Genomic DNA, 23848 nt, shown 5'->3' on the forward strand with positions numbered 1-23848 from the left:
AGCATTCGAGTCGAGTTGTCAGTTATCATTGGGAAAAATCGAATTAAACGTCATTAAACCCACCACGTAGGCAATCCGACTGCGTCGGATCGCGGACGATGTGTGAATAGTAGGTTTATGATACCAATATAGTATAATATGAACAATCTGATACCGTGTCCCGTCGCATGCCTGGTTCTTTTTAGTTTTTTTTATATTATAAAATTTATTTAGTGAAAATGGTAGTTGAATGTCTAGCTATTAGTCATCATAATATGATGTAAATCGATGTCCGAAAGTTAAATCCATAATTGTCATACCTCCTAATGTCAAAGTTCAGATGTTGTTTTTGATATGTGCGAGAAACTATAAAATATATAATATTTTTTCAATAATTTTATAAAACGTATCAAATGTCATAAAAAATTGAAAACAACAATTCAAAATGTACTCCCTTATAACGCGTTGTAGTATTGCAAACACTTTATATTATGTATATATAGGTACTTATAATAATCGTAATAATATGGTATTAAAAAAGCGGGTAAGTGGGTACCGCTCTAATATGACTAACGATTTCGGATTTTTTTTTATCACTTTGAACAACTTATAAGAAACCTTGTATTAAATTTTCAAGATATTCTGGTCAGCCAAAAAATTTTTATCGTTATTTAAAAAAAAATACTTAGAAAAATTGAAAATTTCAATTGTCTATAAATAGTTCAAAAAAAAACTCAAAATTCCTTGAAAATTTAACTGTGTACGGAGAGCGCTAATATAAACATTTGATGAAAATTTCAAGTATTTACATCGATTAGTTTTTGAGTTATAGCAAAATAAAAAATTCGATTTTGACGTAAACTGGTTTTGCGTAAAAAATCCCGTTTTTCCCTCATTTTTTTGGGGTTTTTCTCGATTCATTTCAAAAATATTGAAAATTTTTAACTTTTGACCCCCAAAGTACCAACTAGATTTAATTTCCTTTTCAAAGAGGGGCTGAAGTCAAAAATCGAAGCATTTTTACTGCTCCAAATGTTGTCGACAGACACAAAAAAAAAAAAACACACATCATTGTCAGAATCTAAATTTTTATATGGTTCCCACATAGCATTTTTCAATGAAACTGATTGAATTAATATTTGTTTAAAATTAAATTTTTAATCCATATTTAAATTTTAAAATTTATTACAAAAAAAAACATAATTATGTTTAAATGTTTCAAAGCATTAAAAATATGTATAAAATAATTAATATTGAATTACTGTTAAATATTAATATTTTATCAATCAATTAAATTAAATATTAAACAAACGCAATTATTATTCAACGTTAAAAATTAATCTTGTTTTAATGTTGAAAATATATTATTTAATGAATAACAAAACCAAATTTGTATTAAATATATTAATTATAATTGCTGTGTGAGTAGGTGGTAATTTTTTTTCAATTTTTTAGTGCAAGAACTTATAGAAAGTGTATAGTAAAAAAAGATATGCACATATTATATTCAGTATTGTATGAATATTTAGTCTTGCTGCACATATATTCCGCTTTATATTATTGTATGGGTATATTTGTCGTGTTAACTTTATTTATTAAAACTGTTGAACGATGAGCAATGGACACAGTACGTATCTATTACATTATTATATTGTTATAATACAATAATTCTGTATATATGTCTCAGTAGTTATCGCAAATTGAATTTAATTTTTAACAATTAATATATAGCAGTATAATATAATAGTATGGTCATAACTTATAAAGTGTGAAAGTAATAAAAATAATTTAACATTATTGTGATTTATTGGTCGAAGGCTTTATCTAATGTTACGGTTTATATGTAGGACATAAAATATAGGTACTTTATCATGTGATTTTTCAAAATATGATATTTTTAACAATTTAGTCTTGGTAAAGTTGCTTTTCCTATTTTAAATTCATCAAATAATTAGTACTTTAATTTCTTAATTAATGCTCACTCTTGATTGTAGTCAATTGTCTGTATTATATAATTTAGTTTTTTGTAAATACGTTCTTAATTTTAAATATTGTAATTAAATTATTTTCAATACCAATATACCAATAATTACAATATGATGAAATACTTTATCACCCTATTAGTGGTTAAACTTGAATAGGTACTTATTATGTTTTGTTATTTTAAGCATTTAATTCTTTAAAATGATATTGGTATTTTTAATTTTTTCCTAATATTTATATTTTAAAATTATAAATATTGTTGAAAGTTAATATAATTAATTTTTATACCTGCTACAATTTTTGTTAATTTAAACTGTTGAGCGATGAGCGAAGAACATAGTACATATCTATTACATTATTATATTAATATAATATAATAATTCTGTATATATGTCTCTGTAGTTTTCACAATTTTAATTTAATATTTAAATAATTAATATAGAGCAATATAATATAATAGTATGGTCATAATAACTTATAAAGTGTGAAAGTAATAACAATGAATTTTTAGATGACTTTGACTGGCCAATAAACGATCTTGAAGTTATTGAAGAAAAATAAAAGATAAAGATATGTATGGCTATTTGATATGCAAATATGAAATAATTAATTTAAATGTTTTATACTTAACAATAAACAATAAAATATTTATTTTAGGAAAATGATTTGTCACATTTGGGAGGAAATTCTATAAAAGCAACTATAGAAATTATAGTCAATACATTTTTTACTTATGTCTTACTATCCAACTTTTTATGTACTGGTAAAAAATGAAAACAGAAGTTTTGTAAATTAAATTTATGTTCAGTTAGTTTTGGTAAGAATAATACAGTTAGGTATCTAATTATTAATATATAATATAATTTGAACTAAACATTATTAGCTATTAGTGCAACACCACTACTGATGAGTCAGTTCTATATTATAACCTTTTTTTATAACTTAAATTACAGATATTTGTAATAACTTATAGATGCTTTTAAAAATCAAACCATAGCAAAGAACATTGACCAAAATGAAATGAAGCAACGATTAAAATACCATTTAGCACAAGCTCCGTTTAGTGTAAAACGATTAAATGACAAAATAAATGAAAATATATAATTAATTGTACTTTATTGTATTTATTTTATTTATTTAAATTAATTGTAATTTTTTGTAATAATTTTATTAATTTTTTAATTATTCTTTAAATCCTATATCGGCAACAAAGGCCATAAGTTACAGTTATTTTTCTTTTTATATTGTTATTGATTTTATTATATTCATGAGTATATAATTAATATATAATAAATTGTTCATACATCAAAGTAATAAAATTGTATATTCCTAAATCCAATTCTTTAATTTTCTAGTAAAATATTTATTTAACAATAAGTGTGCAGGATGGTGGGGTGAATAATATTAATAACGATGAAAAGAGTAATTTCTAAGTGCATAATACGATACCAATTTTTGAAAGTGGGTGAAACCTCAAAACCCCTTCTAAGTTACTTGTTAGTATTATGTATTTATAATATAATATTATATTTACTGTACAATAAATGAATACATGTCTATAAGCTCTAAGTTTAATGCATTATTAGAATATATTGTTGTTGAGGTATTACAAAGCAATTTTAAATAAAGTTTAGTTTTTAAAATTAGTTAAACATTACAAAAGAGTTCAAACAATGAAATTTAAACTTTAATTAACGTTTATTCAAAGAATTTTAAATGTTTATTATAAATTTATTAATTAAATATTTAATAGACTTTTATTAAATATATCTATGCTGTGTGGGTTGTAATTCAAAAACTACTTTAGGGGGTCAAAAGTTAAAAATTTTCACCAAATGTTTATATTAGCGCTCTCCGTACACAGTTAAATTTTCAAGGAATTTTGAGTTTTTTTTTTAACTATTTATAGACAATTGAAATTTTCAATTTTTCTAAGTATTTTTTTTTAAATAACGATAAAAATTTTTTGGCTGACCAGAATATCTTGAAAATTTAATACAAGGTTTCTTATAAGTTGTTCTTAAAGTGATAAAAAAAAATCCGAAATCGTTAGTCACAATTTTTTTTATAAGTTCTTCATTAATAAAGAAATTATGGAAATTGATGTTGTAAAATAATATTAGCTTGTTTACAATTCTCATAACATCATGGTAATCCTAAACATATTATTGCATGTAATATTTTTATTGGATCTTGTATTTATCTTATATGTACAGTAATAAAATTTTCCTAATAAATGTTGTAAAAATAGTTTTTCATAATTACATGAAAGATACAATCACAATGGTATGCAACTTTGATAAAGTGTACAAAAAAGAAGTTTCCACTAATTTTAACTTTATTACTATAACTTTATTTTCAAAATGTCAATTATTTGTGATATATGCAAAGTAGAATTTACAACTAAGTCTTCATTGACAAGACATCTTTTAAATAAACACAATGTTACTAGTGAAGCAAAAAAAAAAATGTTATCTAAATGTATCACCTGTAATGACTAAACTTTTTCAAAAAAAAAATTGCTTATTGATCAATTAAATACAAAACATGAAATGAGTATTCAAGAAGAAATTATAAACTTTTCTTATGTATCAGGTACTACTATGACATAATAACATTTTTATTTTTTTATTAAATATACACTTTTTATAAACTAAAAAAAATCATACATTAAATTATAGATTTTCAAAATTGATTAATAAATTATGAACTAAAAAATAACTGTCAATATTCACACCAAACTGGAAAAAGAATAAGCAATGATGGTCGTAGAACTTACTATGAATGTAATCGATCTGGCACCTATATAGAAAAAGATAATTCCAAAAGGCTAATAAAATCACAAGGAACTAAAAAAATCAACTCAAATTGTACGAGTCATATTATATTATTTGAGCCCGTAAACCAAAGCAATTGTAATATAATATTTTATAAAGAATATTATGGACATGAAAATGAATTGCAACACATTGGTTTACCAGTTATAAAAAAGCATGAAGTCACTGCAAAATTAACACAAGGTGTGACAATTGGTAGAATATTGGATGATTTTAGGGATAGCATTGGAAAAAATTTGAAAAGAAAGGATCTAATTACTTGAGCTGATCTTCATAACATCAAGCAAAAATATAATATAAATATTCAGGATGGCCAATTACATAAAGATGACTCTACAAGTGTGGATATTTGGGTTGAACAAATGAAAGAGCATGGAGATAACAATCCAGTTCAATACTATAAAAAACAAGGTAAATTTTCCAACAAAATTATTTTATTTTAAATGTAGATTGGTAGGTACACAAAATAGAATAGGTAAGTATAACATTATTTTAATATGTAATTTAATTTTTATTTAAAAATAAGTATGAAATTGAAATTAAAAAATTAAGAACAATTCAAAGTAAGCAACATATATTTAAAATTATATAAAATCATATAAATATAATTATGTGAATTTCAGGAGTTATTGATATTACTGGAAAGTTAGAAATAAATGATTTTTGTTTAATCATAATGGACCCAGGACAAAGACACTTGCTAAAAAAAATTGGACAAGGAAAAGTAGTTTGTCTTGATGGGACCCATGGACTTAATGGATATGATTTTGAGTTAGTTACCTTAATGGTTATCGATGACTTTGGTTCAGGGTTTCCATGTTGTTTCATGTATACTAATCTGAAAGATACAAAAATATATACTATTATGTTCACAGTAATTTATGATGTCACAGGTATAATAAAATCACAAACGTTCATGACTGATATAGTTGAAACTTTTTATTCAGCATGGGAAACTGTAATGGGCCCAGTTCCACATCGCATTTTTTGTTCATGGCATGTCGATAAAGTCTGGAAACAAAATTTAAATAAAATTATTGGACCTCAGTGTAAGGAAAAACAATCAACAGTTTACAAATCATTAAAAATGCTTCAAACAATAACCAGTGAAACTGATTTTAAAAAAATTTTAGACAAATTTGTTATTGAAATGATGAATGGTCCTTAAATTAAAGACTTTGGGTTATATTTTGAACGAATGTATGCAAATAGAGCAACATTATGGGCATATTGTTACAGAAAAGGACTGGGAATAAACTGCGATATGCATCTGGAATCAATGCATAAAACTATAAAATATCATTACTTAAATGGATGTAAGATTGGAAGATTGGATAAAAGTATAATGACAATAAGACGATTCATACGTGATAAAAAAGTAGAAAGAATGATCAAATTAAAAAAGGGTAAATCAACAACAAGAATACAGGAGATTAAAAAAAGACATTTAACTAGTATTTCACTTAATTTAAATATTACTAAGAACGATGCAAATAGCTGGAATGTAGATAGTGAACATACACCAAATCAATTGTATGTAGTTAAAAAAAATAATGAAGAAATATGTTGTGTAATAGTTTGTAGTACGTGTAAAATATGCATTCATACATTTGAATGCACTTGTCTAGATTACTCGATAAAATCAATTATTTGTAAACACATTCATACTATTGCACAAAGTCAAGAAAATTACACAAATAAAATGGTCAGTTCAGAATTAAATGATACAAATAAACATGTAAAAGATACAAACGATACAAAAGAACTAGAAATACATATGAAAACTTTAAATAACAAAAATGAAAATGAAAATTTATATGAAATATTTAAAAAAAAAACTATGAGCACAATAAATAAAATCCATTTAATTGAAGATTCTGATCACCTTAAAGAAGCTATTAAAAAGATAGATGCTCTCAATGCATTTATAGAGGCAACATCAAAACAGTCTGCACCAAATAAGGAGTTTATCAAAGTAAATTACGATCCACCTAATAAAAAAATAACCACACAAACAAACTTTTTTTCGACAAATTGAAACGAAAAAAACCCGAAAACGATTTGTTTGAACCTTCGGAACTTGAAAGCAATGAACTACGAGATACCTTTTTAGATAAAAAATTTAAAATATTGCAGGAGAAAGATGTAGAACATTCATATTTTAAAAAACAATAATTAAAACTATTTTATACTTTCTAGACACATTACTTTTATATATTTTATTTGATAAAGATTAAAGACTGATTATTATTATTTAATTATTTTTTTGTGAATTACACTATTATAATGTTAATGTTTTTATTAATTTTTATTATATACTATTAAACTATTTATATTAACTTTTATACTTTTTATTTGATGAAGTTTAAAGACTGATTATTATTATTATTATTTAAATATTTTTAATGAAATACATTATGTTAACGTTTTTATTTATTTTTATTATATAGTATTAATTATTAAACTATTTATATTAACTTCAGTAAATAATACGTACCTACCATGAAAATGTATGATTTACTTTTCAGTTTCCAGTTTTTTTGTAAACATATTCATATTATGCATGAATGCATGATACAATAATATTAGGTATATTATTATATTATATTAAGTAGAAGCTCAACAACTTATTATTGGGTTTAAATTTAAATATTTATGCTCATTTCTCTGTAAAGTGTAAGTTATTATTATGTATTAAGTTATTATTTGAATTCTATATTGATAAAGTGATAAGAGGTTTCAATTCTTGATAAGTACTCGCGCATGCGCAGAAGGTCACCACGGGTCAGTTCTGTGTTTAGACGCTCCTGTGAAGTCGTCCGTGTTATCTTCATGTGGCCGCCGCCGAAGAGCCTTATCGTTTGTTTCTTTTATCATTTAATAATATCGCATTTAGAATACCCGACGTGTGTTTCGTGAAAAATATCGTAATCGAGAGCTAAATACCTAAGTTCTGACCTAATATTGTCGAGAACAACGATTTTCAGGCCACGATATTTAATTTTTTCCTCGGATGATCGATTCGAATTGCATCAACGGTAGGTACGTAAACGTATATTCATAACAATACGTCATAGGTATTAAACAATTTGCATTTAATTGTGGCTTAAACCATCGAGTCGTAATGACAATACCGTTATCAATTCTAATCTAATAACTATCGTCACCGAACCCAGGTTGGTAAGTAAGAAAAACTCTTATTCGAGTGTTTTTGCTTCTTGTCACGTCTTGTCAATATCTAAACGACATACCTACTTGTTGGTCGTTGTGATTCGGTGCACGGTGAAACGTATTGGTGGAATTATCCTGAGACGAATTATGGAAATAGGTAAATCAAAGAAATTTCATACTTTTAGTAGTTTACTGTCAGTAGATTTCGTCAATTTCGATTTAGACATGGATTAAAAATATTTCCGTCAATCGTAAATTATTGTCGAATCCCATCAAAAAATAAATCATTGTAAATACTAATGATCAGGCATCTCGATTATCGTTTCATCTTCCATCGTTGTGAATAGTGTTAGCCTAAATATTTATTAAATATCGTAGACGTCAGTGCCAACAATTAGTTTCGACAGTCATATGCTGTTTATGAGTATCATTTGTAAAATAGTTAATAAAAATAGATTATCCCATCACGGATGGGACTATTCAAATTGTTTCTAAAAATATAATCACTATTTTTCTATAGTTTATTGTCTCTTTATAGACTCAGCTTTAGAGTTAGATATTTTTATAAATCCTATTATACTAGTAGGTACTGAATTCAACTGATATATTATGTATATACCCTTGGTCGCTAACCATGTAACTTTTGTACCAAGGTCATAAACAATTTATTTATGGAGACATTAAGTAAATAGATGGCTACTTTTTTTTTTTTTTTATCTCAATCAATTATTATATTTCAAAGGTAATTGTATCAATTTTTTTTGTTTTGTTAAATATTATCTATAAAATTTTTATAATTAATTAATTTTGGTTTCCATTGGGTACTTATCTAGTAGGTTTATAATTATGATAATAATTTTTTTGTGGTAGTTACAGTAAATTGTATTTAACTACAAATGTAATATTATACTTCACACAACCACTAATGTAACAAAATATTTTGCAACTAATGAATGATTAATGATTAACTTGATTTTTTTTTTTATGTACACAGTATTTATTAAATTTCCTTATAAATTTAATTTTAATAAAATCTATTTATTTGAAAGGTATAATAATTTATATACCTAATATATTATGTAAATTTTTTTATATTAGTGTATATTATCTATCATATCATCTCGGTTTGTGTTAGTTTGAATTATTGACCTATCTAATTTTATTGTTGTAATAGGTAGTTTTAAACATTGCTTTTGTCAATTCTGATAGAAGTTGCTTATTGCATGTATAATTTGATATTTTTTGTTTTAAATAAACAAAAAGTATTGAGACATTTAACTTTTATAAGTGCATACCTATTACCTATATGTACCTATGTATATGCTGTACCTCAAAATCTAATTAATCAAATTAAAATAAGCTATTATCTAAACATAAAAAATATTAGGTAAATATCATAAGTTATAAAGTTTTTAATATATACCTAGATTATTGGATCAAAGGTAATTATTAGGATAACTTTATCAATTTCTATAAAATATTAATGTCAATAACTATTTTAGTAGTGTTTTGTCATACTCTATAGCTGTTGCTAGATTACAATCAAAGGTTGAGTGTGTTGTAAGTCATGTCAATACATAGGTTAGGTATATTAGACATGATTTAAATTTAAATTTTACTAGTCTTTAATTTTCAGGAAATAATACAATTTTTATGATTTTCATATTGTTGATTTAATGAAAAACGGGCTGACTTTTTGAAATTGTCTAAAGTCTAAATCATTATATTTATATAGTATTATATGATATTGTATTTTTGTGATTTGTGGACTTATTATAAAATGATCAAATTAAAAATTTATTTTACAATTTAAAATAATTTACATTCTAAAGTAGTTTATTTAATTATTGTTAATGATGTTGACTTGATACTATAAAATAGCTTTTAAAAAATCTTTTAGTAAATTAATATACATTATATTTTCATTTATTTTATTGAAATATCTAAGTGATTATTATAATTTATCCATGAAATAATATGTTATTCCTAAATACTTACTGAAAATATTTTCAGAATTGCCTGAATTTTTAATCAATATAATAATATTATGAGTATTGTACAAATAACAAATAATAAATAATTATCTTTTATCAATATAACATATTTTAATGTGTTAACCTAATGTATTTTTTCTGTTTCAGGTTTGCCTATGAATGCCAATATAAACAACAAAAATGTTTGTTTCATATATATTTTAAGTATATCCAATGCTTTATTTAAATTTGAAACATTTTAAACACTGGATTTATAAAATCGAGTTCTTGTTTTATAGATTTAAACATCCAAAACAAATATTAATGAATAAGTTAATCGACATAAAAAAATATGAACAACAAGCTGTATCTTTAGCTGTTAAATTAATTAATGACGGTAGTGTTGTTGCACTTCCAACTGACACTGTTTATGGACTAGCGACTGATGCACAAAATCCAAGTGCTATAGGCAAACTATACAACATCAAAGGACGTAATCTTCAAAAACCTATTGCTATATGTACTCATCATGTGAATGATATAGGTAATTGGGGTAAAATTGGTCATTTGCCTTTTGGTCTTTTAGATGCACTATTACCTGGGCCTGTAACAGTCGTATTACAAAGAACACCATCCCTAAATATTGCATTAAATCCTGAAGAATCAAATATAGCAATACGAGTACCAAACAGTGGATTTGTTTGTAATATTGTAAGTGATCTGAAGAAACCAATTGCTTTAACTAGCGCTAATGAAAGTAACAAACCTAGTACTTTAAAACCAATAGAATTTTTAATTTTGTGGCCTAAATTAGATGCCATTTTTGATGGTGGTACTATTGGTTCTTCATTAGAATCACGCCAAGGTTCTACTATTATTGACTTAACAATCAATAATCACTATAGAGTAATACGAACAGGATCTGCACTTTTAAATACTATACAGAAACTACATAAATTTGGTTTAAAGGAATTATAATGAATAAATTTTTAAGAAAAATTATAAGTAATAAAGAACTTAAAGATGAGTGTAACAAGGCATCTATTTTACATTATTTTGAAGAAAGATTAAATGAATTTCATTCAGAGTTCTCAGATAGTGAAGTAAAAGTTACTAGTTCCAACTATGTTGCCGACCGATTATTGGCTAACCTAGAAGCATTGTTCTTACATGGCCTGAAAGAAACGTTTATCAGTCAATTATCGACAGTGATTGGTAATGATGTAGACAAAACTATGGATGTCAATTTTTGGCACTGTCTTCTTGTACTCTCTCCAAGCGGTGTTGTTGATCAAGTAAGTGTGTATGGACTAACTACTAAGTATGTAATGTTTTAACACTTTTAACTTCTTCAATTGTTTTCAGATAAACTCATTAAAACATGTTACAACGGATGTGGGAAAATGTAGAGCTTGGATTCGCTGTACCCTTAACGACTGCGTTTTTCGCAGTTATTTAATGTCTGTTGTTAAATATCGTCGATATATTGTAAAATTTTATAACAAGACAGCAATTATACGAGATCATGAAAGTTTTGAAAAAATAATTACTTTATTAGAAAGCATTGATCGGTATCATTTTGAACTCACTTTGAACTCGAGTCTTCTTAATACATGGCCCAATAGCACATTAATGTTGGCTGGTTACTGGACCCCAGCTCTCAAAAATAACCCATTACACAATAATAATCCTCAAATAGCTGAAGCAGTAGATGTTAATGATACTGATGAAGCAATACTGATAAATGATCATAATAAATCAGAAGAAAGCTATACGTCATCTTTATCTTCATCATTTGTTGATTCAGAGTTTTTGCGTAAGCCTCCCATCATGATGGATGAAGAAATTGGATGGCAATTGATAATGAAGCAACCTTCTACTTCTTATGTAACATCTAGTCTTACCAAAGATGTTCAATCCGTTGATGTATTAAAAGAAGACCTTTCTAGTTGTGAAATTTCAGTAACAAAACCTAATGAGATGATAACGAAAGAAGTGGTTTCATCAGAAGTTTCATCAGAAGTACCAACTACTGAACAGAAATCTGAAAGCTTACCAAATGAAGAAGCCAAATATGATGTCCTAAGTTTCAATGAATTATTGGAATCCTATAACTTGAGAGTAAAAAGTTCATCTGACAGCCCTAAAATGGAGGATTTATACAAACAATTGACTGTCCCTCGAATAATCGAAGAAAAGCATTTCAATGAGCCTGAAAATTTAGATGATGTAAATATAAAAGAATTGTAAATAACTAATTTATAAATAGTTTTGAAAAAATTATCTAACACTTAACTAATTATTCAAACCGTATTTACAGGATGATGAATCTTTTGTTGAGGTGTCAATGCATCCCGAACGTTTGAGTTTAGATGTAAATATTGTTACTTATTATTTGTATTTCTTTTTTTTTTTACAATTTTTTTTATTTGATAGGTTTTAAAACAATATTTGGAATATTTATTTACACCTCCAAAGGAACTTGGCTTAAATTCTCAAGATTTTATGTGTAAAAGTTGCAATGAAACAATAGGCATCGATTTTGGAGAATATTTGTAAGTAAAATTGTGAACTTAATGTTTCACCCGTATGAATTATACAACTAGACGTATTTTATAATGTTTGCTTTAATCATTACATTTTTAGTAAGTGCAATTTCACGGCATGTTATTATTGTGTTCACTGTTTTGGATCAGAAACATGGGCAATACCTGTAAAAACATTATACAATTGGGATTTCAACCGGTATCCAGTGTCTAACAGTAGTTCAACGTTTTTAAGTGAAATACAATACCATCCATTGTTTAATATGAGGAGTATTCATCATAAGCTGTACAAAGCCAACAAAGAAATGAACCAGTCAAAAGTAAGGATAATATTATAAATGATTACTTACAAAATTACAATTTTTCTTGATATCCACGTTTTATTTTAATATGTTTTACTATAGAAATTAAGATGGCAAATTTACTACCTGTACCACTATTTATCTACATGCAAATTCTACAACATTGATGAACTATCCAAAGATATATGGCCTCGTGTGTACTTCTTTAATAACATTCACTTATATTCATTTGCCGTAAGTTCTTTAAAATCAAATAGACAAAGAGTTCATAGTTTTAACTTATTTGATACTTTTCAGGACCTTCTAGAAATATATTCGGGTACTTTATTAGAGTTTCTTGAACGTAAAATTGAAACTAGTCGAAATCACGTTCTCAATTGTTTAGTGTGCAGTCAAAAAGGTTTTATCTGTGAAATTTGCCGTGACCCCAAAATTATTTATCCATTTGACTTCGGAGATAATTATCGGGTAAGAATAATGTTGAAGGGATACTATACTCACATTTGTTTTCTCTATCTAACTATTGTACAATATAGCAACTTTGTGTTTAACAGTTCTAATTTTATATAGAAACCTTTAGTAATAGAGTGAACTATTGACCTATTATTAAATTTGGTTAAATTTTCAAACAAGTCATAAGTATTTAAAATACCACAATTTGAAAGTATTCACAACTTGCTGAAAAATTAAAATATTATAAAAAACTAAACCATGAGAAGAAATTACAAATTATTTTCTTACTTTTAAATTTTATAATTAGTAAGTTCTCTTAATAATTAAAGGTTACTGTACAAAATTAAAACTGTTAAACACAAGTTGGCTATGTTATATGTTTGTAAGACTAGTTAAGGCTGCTTGAGGCGTCCTCTTAAATAAAAATATTTTATTATTTTTATATTACACATACTATGAACATATATTCAGGTTGTTGTAATTGTGTATTGTGTATGGCATATATAGGAATTTCCTATAGAAGAATGAGATATTAAATCAATGTACATATACTATGTTTTATAAAAACATTTTCAGGTTCTTATATAATAAAAAAAAAGTTGACGGGATATATTGAACATTTTAACCCCTTCCCTCTCCTCTACTCATATGTATAGTGTATACCATGGTTTTTAGCCGTTATCCTACTTTTTAAATAATATTAATGTTCACTACAACATTTTGTATTAATAACAAACTACTTTAATAAAATTTATAATTTTATTTTCTAGTGTCGCCATTGCAAATCATTATTCCATCGTAATTGTTATAAAAAAGAAAATGTATGTCCTAAATGTACACGAGACAAAATTAGAAAGATGAAAAAAACTTCAAACAGTGATGATGAGGATAAAAATGATTAAATGTTAGTTAAATATAATTTAGTAAAAATTAAAATTATAGTAAGAATAATTATTTTTTCTTCGTATCATTGTATTTTAATTTTTTTCTTGATTGAAAATCATTATTTTTTAACCATAATAACAGATATTTCTTAATCTTACATTATATTGTTTTTAATTTATTTATTATATACCTATTATTATCTATACTTTAAATTTAAAATATTGTTTAAAACTTTGTTCATTATTGTTTATGATATTAATTTATTTATTGTTTCACTTAAATATTTTTAATATTTGTCAGAAGTCTTCCTTCTAGGTTGTAACTTTTTTTTTATTAATTGATTATATTTGAAGTATCTTTTACTACACTGTTATTGATGTGTTAAATTAGTTAAATTTAATTTCAATACATTTAAAAGAAAAACAAGAACTTAATATATTACTAGACATGTATTGTAAATATGGCTTATAAAAATACATTCAGAATTTGTACATTTTTACATTATTGCCATTTGTTCTTATTTAACAAAATAGTGAATTTTATAAAATTATTCATCTTGTATATTAAAGTTACCTAGTTAGAGTTTTTTGATACAATATTATTTAATCTTCTATGAAAGCTTCATTCATGGCATCATCTGATAATGTTGGATCAAAGAAGCTTATATCGTTGTAGTCTTCAACATACTGAAAATTATTACATGAACACGATAATAATTCTGAATTTAACTAGAATTATATTACTATCACTATTGTCCGTTTAAAATAGAGACAATGAAATCCAACTTGATTAGATTTAGATTTCTGACTCTACAATATTAATTATATTATTACAAATAATTATATCATCTATAAGAATCATGGTGCTATTTTTAAATATATAAAAATACATATCTAAATTTGTGGATTAAAAAAACTTATTTTTATTAAAAAATTATAACTCATATTTTATCTACCCGTTAGAAAGGAATCGAAAACCATTATACAGTGTAACTTCCCTAGTACACAATAGGCTAAACAATAAAGAGAATAGACTGCAGTTAAAATAGCAACTAAAAAAAATAACTATTATCTAATAACAATAAAAACATTTCTAATTAAAACCAAACATTTCATTGTTTTATTTCATTGTCTCTTGTCATATTTTAACAACCCTATATAATAAGATTAATTAATTATTTTTTAGATTTTTAGTATTAAATAATTGAGTACATAAAATGATCTTAACTATATTAACAAATTAGGATTATGTAACAGATATTAACGTTACAAATCTTATCAAAATTGTGAAGTGTATAATTGTGATATGCTTACCCGAATATCATCAATTGAATTGATGGTTTGATGTATGGGACTCGGTAATGATTCTGTGACTTCAGTTGAAGAAGTACTGTTCAAGTCTGTGATACCTTGAACCTCATAATCATGAATACAGTTGATAATCTACAAAGTAATGTTAAACTTATTTTTATAAACACTTAATTTAAATTTGGAAAGGCTTTAATGTTTCAAATAACAGTATACTATAAATTTAAAAATTAAAAATATTTCAACATTTTATGTAATATAATTATCTTTAACATTTGTTTCATATACTTATAAAGTTATAACTCATTCTAATTTAAAGTATACTTACAGGACTATCGATACCAGAAATGCTTTTGTCATTATTTAAGGAGGACATCTAAAATAATAAAAATAAAATAATGTAAATATACTAAATTTATTAATATTAATATTTTATATAAATATGGTATTTACTTGTGGACTCTCCAAATTATATTCATATATTGATTCACCTTGAATTATAGAAGACATCTATAATAGTTATGAAAAAAAAAAATAAATAAAAAAATGTATTTACTTATTTAATTTAATGTTATTTATATTTATAAAAGTATACTTCAGTTGTCTCCAAATTGTTTTCAAGCATCAGTTCATCTTCATTTAAAGAGCTCTAAAATAATAGAATATTTATGTATTTAATTCATTAAAATTTATATTTATTTATTTTATATAGTCAGCCTTCAATTAATTATGATAATTAGTAAAGGGCTAAAATAATTATAAAATAAAAAATTTAAATTGTATAGGTATTTTTTAATGCAGTAATTAAAGATTTATACTTTTGTTTTATCCATATTGTTTTCATTCTCCGATTCATTATGATTTGTAATTGAAAGCTACAATAGTTATAAAATAAAAAATTTAAATTGTATATGTAGGTATTTATTAATATAATATTAAAATATTTATTAATATATACTTCTGTATTATCCAAATTGTCTTCATTCTCCCATTCATTTTGATTTATATCGGAGAGCTATAATATAATATAATATAATATAATTTAAATTGTGTATGTAGGTATTTATTAATATAATATTAAAATATTTATTAATATATACTTCTGTATTATTCAAATTGTCTTCATTCTCCCATTCATTTTGATTTATATCGGAGAGCTATAACAGTTATATAAAAAAAAAACTAATTAGTATATTTATATTTTATAAACTAGTTTTATATATTTATAAAAGTATACTTCAGTTGTCTCCAAATTGTTTTCAAGCACCAGTTCATCTTCATTTAAAGAGCTCTAAAATAATAGAACATTTATGTATTTAATTCATTAAAATTTATATATTATAATTTATATTTATTTATTTTATATAGTCAGCCTTCAATTAATTATGATAATTAGTAAAGGGCTAGAATAATTTTAAAATAAAAAATTTAAATTGTATAGGTATTTTTTAACGCAGTTATTAAAGATTTATACTTTTATTTTATCCATATTGTTTTCATTCTCCGATTCATTATGATTTGTAATTGAGAGCTACAATAGTTATAAAATAAAAAATTTAAATTGTATATGTAGGTATTTATTAATATAATATTCAAATATTTATAAATATATACTTCAGTGTTATCCGAACAGCCTTCACTCTCCAATTCATGCTATAATAATAAAAAAATAAATGATTATTGATTTATAAATTGATATTTATTTTAATATAACGTACTTTTACATTCTCCAAATTATCTTTATTCTCAAATTCATTGTGGTTTATAATAGAGAGCTAAAATAGTTATAAATTTAATTAAATTCAAATAATTATTTATTAATGCAATGTACATATTATATTATATTATATGTGAGCGTTAATGTATGAAATTCTCTTATGTAATTTTATAGAATTACATATACTTTCAGTTAATGTATTGAATGAATCCATAAATACATTCTTGAATTAGTTATTCTACATACTAACTAGATATTTTATAAACTATAGTGATTTATTTAATGCATTTAAAACTATTATTGAATCTATATATATAAAATATAAATATTCATTTTGAAAAAGTCGATTCTGATTTATAAAATGTTGATTTATTACAATTATTAAATTATTATTTTTACAAATTACAATTTATTTATTAGTATACAAACTTTTACAGTTTTACTTAACCATTATTATTATTATCATCATTATTATTTTACTTTACCTAGTGATTGGAACTAAATTTCATACATTCACAAAAAGCCAAGAACCCAACTGTGAACTGGTATTCTATATATTAACTTACTAATAAAACCGTGTAATTTACATATTAACAAGCATATTTAGGAATTTTATAGAATAACTAGTTATTTAATATAATAACATACTACATACAATACCGCTAACATATATAAATGTATATACTTTTGTAATTTCCAAACGGTTTTCATGCTTCTGCTCATGCTATAATAATAATTATAAAAAAAAAAAATTAATGTACACAATTTATTGATATTTATAAAAAAAAAAATTATTACTTCTATGTTTTCCAAATGATATATCAGTTTTTCAGGGACATTTAGACCTAGGGAACGCAGCTATAAAAATCAAAAATTAATAAAATTAATATATTTAATTTAGTAATGTTTATAGATAAGTATGTATACTTCTTTATCATAAATACAGTCTAAATTCTTCAATTTGTCATATAGTATGGATGAGTGCTACAAAAATAAAAAAAATAGTAAGTATAGAATTGTCTTAAAAAGTGCAGTATATTGAATAGTAATATTTATATACTATTTTAGTGTTCATCAAAATATCATACTGTTTCTTCAATTTATTCCATACTTTTAAAATATTCTGAAGCATTTAAGAAATTAAAGTTACACTTAAAACTTAATCAGTTATTCATATAGTTTTTTTTATGAATTATAGTTAACAATATTTTTATCTTACTTGTTCATCTTCAATTGGTACAGAACTATGTTCAGAATTTATCATTAATATGTCTCTAGTGTCTCTTGTATTTTTATATTTTCTGTCCGTGAAAAATGTTTTAGTGTTTTTTATATTTGTTTCCGTCTAAAAATATTTAATAAATACAAATATATTTGTTTTATTCACATCTTATTTAAACATAAATTATTAATTAAAACAAAACACTTAAATCAGTAGATATTATATAATTAGGTTCATTGAAAACTTAAACATACTTCATTTTTATTGTCTTTTATGCATAGATTTAGCGGTTGATGTATTTTTTGATTTTCTGAGGACAAATTGTTTACATAGTCCGATTCAGAGTAGTCGATATCTTTATTACAAGATTTCCACGAAATAATTGTTGAACGTGAATCAGAATTTGGTATGCAAGTGTTCAAAACATCGTGAAATTTTTTACTATGCTTAAATTCCGGCATTTCATCTTCAGTAGAACCGTAACCATTATAAACAGTGTCATCTTTATCCATAAATTTCTATAGACAAACAATGGATACAATTATTTTAGTTACAATATTTTTTACACGAATTAATATAAATTTATATCCATACCTAAATGTTAAATAATGTGTAATAACATATAACAATTACCTAGCAGGTAATTAAATACATAAATAAAAATAATAATGTCCCAATGTTAAACATTTTAATTTGTTAATTATTTTTAATAAGTACTTAGTTACTTGCATAGTACATAGTTTCTTATATCAACTCGTAATTCTAATCAGGATTTAATAACTAAAAACTTATTTGTATTATTACAAATTAATAATATAGGTAATTCAAAAATTCAAAATAACTAACTTCCGGGTTAGGTTGTCCAATTACTATCTCCGAAGTTGTATCAAAATTTATTAAGTCTCTTAATAGATAATCCAGGTCCAAATCATCTTCCGTGTGAATGAATTTCGATGACTCAGAATCCTGAAAAAAATATTATATACAATTATTAATAATAAACGGTATCACAAAAACATAAAAGAAATATCATATTATTTTCCGTTTAATATTTCTTTTTTAATTTTTGTGACCACTGTCTACTATTAATAATATCAATATTTATAAACTACAATAAATTTAAATTTGTTCAATACATTTATGCATAATACTTCCGATGGTTCTTCATTTTTATCCGATTGACATAATAATTCCTACAAAAAACAATACAATAAAATTAAAAATTTATATAGTATAACTAGATACTTGTAGGTTCATAATGTAATAATTAGATATATCTATTACATTGGCTATTAGTGTTATTAGTTATTACTAATTATCAGATATAAATGATTTAGTAGAAAGAAATTAATTTGTATAATTTGAATAACTTTTACACACAAAACAAATTATAAATACTTAATTTGTAAATTTAAATAGGTATAGGTACCCAAGTTTAATTAGATACAAAATAATAATGCTTAGTTATAATTACACATTTTTTTTCGAGTTCTACATTTAAGCTCTCTGACGAAGATCCATTTAACACATTTTCCCTACTTGCATGAGTTTCACTCTCTTCTGTAGGATTTTGGTTAACTACCAATGTTTTTGTATATCTACGTTTTATGAAAAAGTAAATTATTTTCAACGCTGAAAAATGTAATAGAATAAGTATAATTAATGTGGACATTTTTCTAATTATTATAATTTCATTATTCAACCTCTTGATAAAAGTTGGTTGTAGGTATTTATACTACATTAATATTCTAAACACAATATTTTATTTAATAATCCTATATATATATAATATATTATGGACCCCCACACGAACATGTCCAGTGGGGCTCATTATCTTTTTGAAGAATAAATAAAAATAAAATAAATAAATATAATATAGTTTATTATAAAAATAAGCAAAGCAACATTATTTATAAAATTATAGGTCAAGACATGCAGCTCGTAAATAAAATGTGTGGGAATACATTAAAAAAATCACTCTGCAGTATGTAATATATTAAGAAAGTAGGTGTCAAGTGTAGTGCCCTGTGGTAATTATACTAATTGAGTAAATCACTATTATGGATGTGTTCAAAAGAATTCAATGATAGATCATTATCATTTTTCTTAAATGCCGATCATTTCAGACCAACACTATTTAAAACACATAGGTAATAATTATTAAAAGGTAACACTTTATTTACTGTATTAACCGTATAGTACCACAGGTGACTGCATCAATCGATCACCATTGAAGGACTCCAAAAATAATTTGTCTATTCCTACCACTTATTCACTTATATAATATAATAATCATTTAACCTAGTTTCAGTTGTGCTAAAAAAAACTTATTGATTAAGCCGCCTTAATACTACATACATTTCAATAAATACAAACATGTTTACTTAACCTAGTTAATATAGTTTTAATATCAATAATGTTATTATGTTTCAATATTGTGCATGATACAGCACACCTCAATGTAACATAAAATAAGTACTCATATTCTATAATAATTATTTCAGTTAAGAATTAAATTTTTTTAATCACACTTTTTTTATTAATTATATAATGTTTAAATCAATTTTTAACGAAATTTGTTGAAATGAGTTAAATAAGATATCGTTAAAATATAAATACATTTGTCCCTCGGGGAGCAAAACTTCAGCTAATCTAGGATTAATTAAAAATTTTAAGATTCTCGAGCTATTAAATAATTATATTTTCTCTTAGTATACTTATTGGAATATGCAACTATAATATGACACACTGAAGACTAAAATTCAAAATCAAAATTTTGTTTTAACTGGTGAAATTTTCAAGTATCTACGATTTATATTTTTTGAATAATAACAAAATGTATAAAATCGTTTGAGGATAAATCGTTATCGTTACGCAATTTCGTAAAAATTTTAAAATTCAAACGCACTAAAATTTTTCCTATAATAATGCTTCTAGTTTTCTCTATACCTACCTGAAGGAAAACTTTGAATTTTTTAACCTTAAATACATCACTGATATTGATAATATCAGCATTAGATATAATGCTCGATACAAGCATTTTTAACGCTTATAAAAAAAAAGTTTTGACTAGTGGTTTTTGATTTTTTTTAACTACAATAAAAACAACTTAAAAGAATCCTTGTATTAAATTTTATGCAGTGTGCACTCAAAATTTTTTGATCGATACTTTTAAAAAAAATATTTAGAAAAATCGAAAATTTCAGTTATCTATAAATAGCTCAATAAAAGTCAAAATATAAAATTAATTTAGATAATATTAGTTTTTAAGTTATAACTATATAAAAATCGATTTTGTCGAAAACTGATTTAGCGTCAAAATTCCTATTTTTTCCGTCACTTTTTTTTTGTTTTTCCCGATCTTTTTGTAAATACTGGAAAATAGGAAAATTTATTTTTGACTTTTATAATACACTAAAAACATTCACTTTTCCATCGGAAACCACTAACGAAGTATACCTAAAGGCTAAAATTGAAGCATTATTTCGACAAGTAGGTTAGGTTGTACAGCATGTCACAAAAGCAAAAAAAAAACATCATTGTAAAATCAATACATTCATCACTTCGTTAAGAATCTAAAACCGTACTAAGGTTGAAATATCAAAACACAAATGTAGGTAGGTACTCACGAAAAACCTAAAATCAGCGTACACAACACACACTCAAAATGATTGTTTGAAAAACCTACTTCTTGTATATCACACAAACAACTGAAGAATCCAAAAATAAATCGCGTATGGTCAACACATACACACACACACACACACTATAATAGTTGTGGAGTAACGAGCCACGAGTTTGGCGCTACTTTGTGGTAAGTATACGTCAATCGCTTTAGACGTACACTATTTAAAACGCACAATGATTTTTAAAAGGTAACACAATATTTACTGTATTATCCAACAGTACCACGGGTGATTGCATCAAACGATCATTATTCATCACTGAAGGACTCCAATTTGTCTTTTGACTATTCCTATCACTTATTTACTTAAATAATATTAACGTTTAACATTTAACCTAGTTAATAGTTTTAATATCAATAATGTTATTATGTTTAAATATCATGCATGAATATGGTACAACACTATATATATACGATAATCAACCAATACTTTAATGATATTTTATTAAACATAATACATCTTACTATTCTTCCTATATTAGTAATTTATTTTTTTATTAAGAAGACCGTAGGTTAAATAATTTCTTGGTGTTATTTTATTAGATCTTCGTAAAATATAATTTTAATTATTATTCAAGCTGGCATTCAACCGTTAAACTAATATAAATATAGGTAATACGAAAAATTCAACCTCTAGAAATCATGAATACAGATTCTTTAATCTAAGGATTAAAATCTTTAATTAAAAATAGAATAAAATTTACGCCTATACAAGTCGGCAAAAATATACAGACATTTTTTTTCAGATGTAGGCATTTTGCTCAATCGTGTAATAACCACCTACAGTAAAATTTAGTGCCTATACTTTCGTTAACAATTTATATGAAAGCATATATTTTTATTATTTTATACACAATACCTATATTCCAAGCTTTGATCACTAGTAACTTTACAACAAGAATAAATAAGTAAGTTATAATGTAATATTATTCATATAACGAGTGAATAATTATAATTGTACTCATCTTAGATAAAATACAATTTTTTAATAAAATATATTGTGTATAAAAATAACAATTATAACTGTAATTATACTAATATTGCATTCTTACCGATTATAGCTAATAGAGACACAACTATTTGCAACAAATAACAGCACCAGTTCATCGTAACAAATTCAACTTTCGAATTTTCTTCCATCCCGAATTCGACGTAGAGACAAAATGAACGTTGTGAAAATATGAATACCTACAACTGTCTTGACAACGGTAACGATGACGAACGAATTGCGAGCACCGGAGTTGCATTGGTGACAGTCTCCGCAAGGAGTTTCAAACCGCCGATGACCGCAAAGGACGATGTAAATGCGACTGTTGTGACCATCGTGGCTAATAATATATATACATTATACATACAGTACCCGCCTACGATGCTCTATGTTGTTTAATTACGTTAATGAGTTAAAACGGCTGCGTATAAAGGCCGATTTTTTGATTGATTGTATACTATCAGAAATAGAATTTTAAATTATTATTCGACACAACACTATTATTATTTGGCGCCATTCGGAGGGGGAGCAGAGTGTCTTTTAGCGACCCTCCCTATTTTTACATTTTGAAAATTATTGTGGGTGATAAATACTGTCAAATACTATGTATACGATATCGTATTATACTTACATGGTACTATAATATATGGCATATGCAATTATAATAAAGAATTTAAGCAAACCCTTATAGGTAGCAATAATGCCTGTTTTTCAGTTTGAATCTAGTACTGATATGAAATAATTATTTTCTCTGTTTTTTAAATGTTTCACATATTGTGTTAACATTTCAATAAAGTCTG

General features: G+C 24.7%; 3 protein-coding genes and 1 long non-coding RNA gene across 8 annotated transcripts; 2 read left to right on the forward strand and 2 right to left on the reverse strand.

Annotated features, from left to right (window-relative positions):
• Nucleotides 1–5253: 5253 nt before the first annotated feature.
• LOC126552805 (uncharacterized) lies at nt 5254–7491 on the reverse strand. Of its 2 annotated transcripts, none has more exons than XR_007606250.1 (3): nt 7301–7491; nt 5712–5810; nt 5254–5637 (listed from the first exon to the last, which is right to left on the reverse strand). It is a non-coding gene; the product is annotated as an uncharacterized LOC126552805 (long non-coding RNA). The 2 variants fall into 2 exon arrangements; XR_007606249.1 differs by having other exon boundaries at nt 7297–7491.
• A 203-nt stretch (nt 7492–7694) lies between these two features.
• LOC114125106 (threonylcarbamoyl-AMP synthase) lies at nt 7695–10921 on the forward strand. 4 transcript variants are annotated; one of them, XM_050206019.1, is made up of 3 exons: nt 7695–7841; nt 10112–10168; nt 10243–10921. In XM_050206019.1, the coding sequence occupies exons 1-3, from the start codon at nt 7813–7815 to the stop codon at nt 10919–10921; spliced, it is 765 nt and encodes a 254-aa protein (XP_050061976.1). In that variant the 5' UTR covers nt 7695–7812. The 4 variants fall into 4 exon arrangements, with proteins under 4 accessions (XP_050061976.1, XP_027844405.1, XP_050061978.1 ...); XM_050206021.1 differs by lacking the exon at nt 7695–7841 and adding an exon at nt 7922–8127; XM_027988604.2 differs by having other exon boundaries at nt 7707–7837; nt 10112–10921.
• On the forward strand, nt 10921–14286 carry LOC114125105 (pleckstrin homology domain-containing family M member 1). The gene is made up of 8 exons (XM_027988601.2): nt 10921–11238; nt 11309–12172; nt 12264–12317; nt 12380–12498; nt 12590–12809; nt 12894–13025; nt 13089–13259; nt 14015–14286. The coding sequence occupies exons 1-8, from the start codon at nt 10921–10923 to the stop codon at nt 14144–14146; spliced, it is 2010 nt and encodes a 669-aa protein (XP_027844402.2). The 3' UTR covers nt 14147–14286.
• A 253-nt stretch (nt 14287–14539) lies between these two features.
• LOC114125101 (uncharacterized) lies at nt 14540–23277 on the reverse strand. Its single transcript, XM_050206022.1, has 21 exons — nt 23113–23277; nt 19850–20007; nt 19512–19568; nt 19222–19341; nt 18630–18893; nt 18373–18498; nt 18214–18276; nt 18081–18137; nt 17952–18011; nt 17839–17877; nt 17155–17211; nt 17051–17089; nt 16911–16967; nt 16674–16727; nt 16395–16451; nt 16255–16311; nt 16032–16085; nt 15890–15946; nt 15765–15812; nt 15443–15571; nt 14540–14815 (listed from the first exon to the last, which is right to left on the reverse strand). Exons 1-21 carry the CDS (start codon nt 23198–23200, stop codon nt 14732–14734), a joined length of 1725 nt encoding a protein of 574 aa, XP_050061979.1. The 5' UTR covers nt 23201–23277; the 3' UTR covers nt 14540–14731.
• Between the last annotated feature and the right edge of the window lie 571 nt (nt 23278–23848).

This window comes from Aphis gossypii, chromosome X (genome assembly GCF_020184175.1).
Source record: "Aphis gossypii isolate Hap1 chromosome X, ASM2018417v2, whole genome shotgun sequence".
In the NCBI taxonomy this organism is placed as follows: Eukaryota; Metazoa; Arthropoda; class Insecta; order Hemiptera; family Aphididae; genus Aphis; species Aphis gossypii.

Coding starts and splice junctions, on each gene's coding strand:
- LOC114125105 (XM_027988601.2), top strand. CDS start 10,921: ATGAATAAATTTTTAAGAAAAATTATAAGTAATAAAGAACTTAAAGAT. Junction 12,173..12,263: donor AGCCTGAAAATTTAGATGAT/GTAAATATAAAA, acceptor CCGTATTTACAG/GATGATGAATCTTTTGTTGA. Junction 12,318..12,379: donor CCGAACGTTTGAGTTTAGAT/GTAAATATTGTT, acceptor TTTATTTGATAG/GTTTTAAAACAATATTTGGA.
- LOC114125106 (XM_050206019.1), top strand. CDS start 7,813: ATGATCGATTCGAATTGCATCAACGGTAG. Junction 7,842..10,111: donor TCGAATTGCATCAACGGTAG/GTACGTAAACGT, acceptor TTTCTGTTTCAG/GTTTGCCTATGAATGCCAAT. Junction 10,169..10,242: donor TTGTTTCATATATATTTTAA/GTATATCCAATG, acceptor CTTGTTTTATAG/ATTTAAACATCCAAAACAAA.
- LOC114125101 (XM_050206022.1), bottom strand. CDS start 23,200: ATGGAAGAAAATTCGAAAGTTGAATTTGTTACGATGAACTGGTGCTGT. Junction 16,728..16,910: donor ACAATATGGATAAAATAAAA/GTATAAATCTTT, acceptor CTATTATTTTAG/AGCTCTTTAAATGAAGATGA. Junction 16,312..16,394: donor ACAATTTGGATAATACAGAA/GTATATATTAAT, acceptor TAACTATTGTAG/CTTTCAATTACAAATCATAA.